The sequence below is a fragment of the Dipodomys merriami genome, unplaced genomic scaffold, assembly GCF_024711535.1.
Source record: "Dipodomys merriami isolate MVZ:Mamm:240054 unplaced genomic scaffold, mDipMer1.0.p SCAF_16, whole genome shotgun sequence".
Taxonomy (NCBI): domain Eukaryota; kingdom Metazoa; phylum Chordata; class Mammalia; order Rodentia; family Heteromyidae; genus Dipodomys; species Dipodomys merriami.
In genome coordinates, this window is record NW_027202937.1 from 13,129,650 (window position 1) to 13,133,501 (window position 3,852).

General features: G+C 40.8%; 1 protein-coding gene and 1 pseudogene across 1 annotated transcript; both read left to right on the forward strand.

Annotated features, from left to right (window-relative positions):
• The first annotated feature begins 250 nt into the window (after window positions 1-250).
• LOC138827977 (olfactory receptor 2B6-like) lies at window positions 251-1,258 on the forward strand. The gene has a single exon (XM_070023551.1). The coding sequence runs from the start codon at window positions 251-253 to the stop codon at window positions 1,256-1,258; it is 1,008 nt and encodes a 335-aa protein (XP_069879652.1).
• A 583-nt stretch (window positions 1,259-1,841) lies between these two features.
• On the forward strand, window positions 1,842-3,438 carry LOC138827978 (ankyrin repeat domain-containing protein 13C pseudogene; annotated as a pseudogene).
• The last annotated feature ends 414 nt before the right edge of the window (window positions 3,439-3,852 follow it).

Genomic DNA, 3,852 nt, shown 5'->3' on the forward strand with positions numbered 1-3,852 from the left:
AATCCTTTAGCCATTGTCACTACAGAAGAAGAAATTCAGTGTGTGTGTAGTGATTGGATTACTCATTTAACCTAGCTTCCTTTAGTGTTTAGTGTCAGGAAGGAAATTTAAATCACTTGGTGGCAGATCCTTCATGGTAGTTCAAACTGACATTACTATTCCATTTTACATATTATTTTACTAATGTGTCATTTCTCTCTATGCTAACATCATTAACCTACCCTATTACTGCAGAAAAAAACTGAAGAGAATGGCTCTCATTAATGAAAGTCACCCTGAGCAGTTCATTCTACTAGGATTCACTGACAGACCCTGGCTGGAGCTTCCTCTATTTATTGTTCTTCTGATCACATACCCCTTGGCCATGATGGGAAACATCATCATCATCCTGGTGTCCAGATTAGATTCCCGGCTCCACAGCCCCATGTATTTCTTCCTTACCAACCTCTCCTTTCTGGACATGTGTTACACCACCAGCATCGTTCCTCAGATGCTGTTTAACTTGGGCAGCTCTAAGAAGACCATCAGCTACATGGGGTGTGCGGTTCAGCTTTATTTCTTCAGCATAATGGGAGGCACAGAATGTTTCCTCTTGGCTCTTATGTCCTTTGATCGCTACGTGGCCATCTGCAGACCTCTGCACTACTCCCTCATCATGAACCAGCGCCTCTGTATTCTGCTAGTGTCCACTGTGTGGCTGTGTGGAGTGATCATAGCTGTCTCACAGGCCACTCTCACATTACAGCTGCCCCTGTGTGGCACAAATATACTGGATCACTTGTTATGTGAGATTCCGGTTCTGATTAAGACTGCCTGTGGTGAGAAGAAGGCCAATGAGCTCACACTCTCTTTAGTATGCACTCTTCTCTTAGCTGTTCCTCTGTGTTTAATACTTGCCTCATATGCTAGCATTGGACGTGCTATACTGAAGATTAAATCTTCTGAAGGAAGGAAAAAGGCCTTTGGGACATGCTCATCTCATCTCATTGTAGTTTTCTTATTTTATGGTCCAGCCATTAGCATGTACATTCAGCCCCCCTCCTCCATCACAAGGGACCAGCCCAAGTTCATGGCTCTCTTCTATGGAGTGGTGACTCCTACCCTGAACCCCTTCATCTACACCCTGAGGAATAAGGATGTGAAAGGGGCAATACATAAGCTGGTTAGGAGCATCTGCCATTCAAAGTGTAAGTTTGTAGACATAAATTCATATTTTATTACTCAGGTTTCTCTTATAAAGTCCCTGTTCTTCTCTTAAAATATGCCATTTTACTTATGTTCTTTTATAATCATGTTAGTACAGATTATACTTAGGCTGTTTGTATCACTATGGCATTGTATGTTGTGGATATTTTACAAATAATTTGTCAGGCATGTATGTAACTTAGTAATCCTACCTACTTGAGAGGCAGAAAAGATTTGGTTAAAGTCCATCTTGACAAAAAATGAGACTTTCTCTGGAAATAAACTAGAAACAAAGCAGGTCACTACACACAACCACCAAAAAATAACAAAATATAAATATAAATAATAATTCTATTTCAGTTAGTATACAGTATTCACTTGAAGTAGTCAAATATTAATAATGTAAAATATTACATACAATTCTATTAATAATATAGTATAAATTAATTATAAAGACCATTTAATTTTAGTTAATTAGATTATCAGTAAAACAGCATTGCCAACATTCACCAGCTGATTTCCTATATTTTGTGTTTCTCTTCTAGTTATCCCAAATCTCTGGGCAGTGAGACCAAAGGAAGATATTCTTAGGAGAGGATCACAAAGGCTCAATAGCTATGAAAATATGCACATACAAAATGATGCTTATCCGGGAGATGTGGGCCCCTGGGGCACTCTGGTAGTTCATGCTTTGCCCCATGCTCCAGGCTGCAGCTCTAAGCAACCTGTGCCACCGCAGCTACCGCTACCCGGTTCAGCTAGCAGCTCACAGTGAGCCTCTGAAATCCCCTCAAGGTCCCCCAGTGAAGGTGATGACAGAGAGAAGATCCACTCACTGCGGAGGGACCACAAGCCCAGCAAGGAGGAGGAGGGTGACCTGCTGGAGTCTGGCGATGAGGAATTGGAGGCTTCCTTTGGCCTCACCACAGGAGGCAGTGTGGGCAAGGGCTGCCAAACCTGCCATGAGATCGTCAGTAACCATCAGCACCAGCTGCAGCTCCTGTGGCTGGCACCAACCCCAAGGCTGTGGAGACACAACTGCCCAGCACACTATCTGGTGCACCAGTGCGTCTTAAAGGGGGTGGTGAGGACTCTCCTCCCTTATCCGCACGCACAGGATGGGGCAGAAGGGTAATCACGGAAACACTCCTTTACAGCTTGCTGTGATGTTAGGAAATAAAGAATTTGTTTTTTGGCTCACAATGCTCCAGCAAAAGCGCAAAGTGCTGAGGCTGAGGGATGGAGACCTCTGGCAAAAGCCATCAGCAATGGAGATAGACGGCTACCGCTCTTTTAAGCAAACCTAAGCAGCAATCCAGGGAAAGTGTTGAAGAAAAACCACCTGGATTATTGAAAATCTTGAAAGAGCTAGGTTACTTTTATCTAATACTTTTTGAAGCTGGTTGCCTTTATTTCCCTGAATTCTGCCTGCTGATGCATGTAAAATAGACAAACAAGCTATCAGTATCAGGCTTGACACAACTCTCATAGACTTTACTGACATGAAGTGCTAACGACGGATTTGAGCTTTATTTTCAATGGGTATGTGGCACCCTCTGAATCTTTTGAGGTATTAGACAATGAACAAAAGTTTTATCAGCAGATATACCATGATAAATCAGAGATGGACACAAAAGAAGAGGTTGACATTTTAATGAGCAGTGATATTCTGCAACTTCATCAACCAAATCAATTTATTTCACATGTTCCCTAACCAGATGCCTCTTGGAGAAGACAAAACAGAGAGTAGGAAAGTTTTTGGCAGACTTCTATCTGGTGAATGGACTTGTTTTAGAATCAAGGAAAAGAAGAGAACATCTTAGGGAAGAGGATATTCTTCGAAATAAGGCATGGAAAGTTTGAGTAATGGTGGAAACATAACGGAACAGAATTTTGAGCCTATTCGAAGAGTCCCTTAATCCTCCTCCTCAGAAAACTCTTACTTGGGAAGAGTATATATCTTCATCTGGGGAAAGAACTAGTATCCAAAGAAAGTAAAAAGACATTTAAAGCCACAAGAGCCATGAGCCAGGAATTTCCCATAGGGATTGAATTATTATTGAATGTTCTAGAAGTAATAGCTCCCTTCAAGCAATTTAACAAGCTTAGAGAATTTGTTGAAATGAAGCTTCCTGTAAAATTAGATATGCCTGTATTTCCCATGATCAGTTTCAATATGATGAGTTTGTTGGCTCTATCTTTATCATGTCTGATGACTACAAGGAAGACCCAAGCTGTTTTCCTGATCTTTAACTGACATGGAAAATGATGCTATTCATACAAGATCAAGGAACATAGAGACTTCCAGAAGTGAATCCAAGTGGAAGGAACAAATGATTTCTGTAAAGTGAATTACACCTTGAATTGACACATCAGTAGGATTTAAAGAAATGGACTTCTAATAAGAATTTCAGCAAGTTTGCTGCCGTTTTCAGTCTTTTTAAAAGTATACTTACTGTAACTGTAGTAGCTTGACCTTAATGACCCTAAGACCTCCATATGTAAAGCAGCTACCAGTGCTATGTTCTGGTTTTAAAGATACTTACATTTCTTGTTGAAATACACACACACACACACACACACACACACACACACACACACACACACACACACACACACACATATAAAAAACATTCCTGAACCATTAGTATAAATTAAATGTCTTAA

What these genes read in the sequence shown, in the direction of transcription:
- LOC138827977 (XM_070023551.1), top strand. Translation starts at nt 251, where the DNA reads ATGGCTCTCATTAATGAAAGTCACCCTGAGCAGTTCATTCTACTAGGA.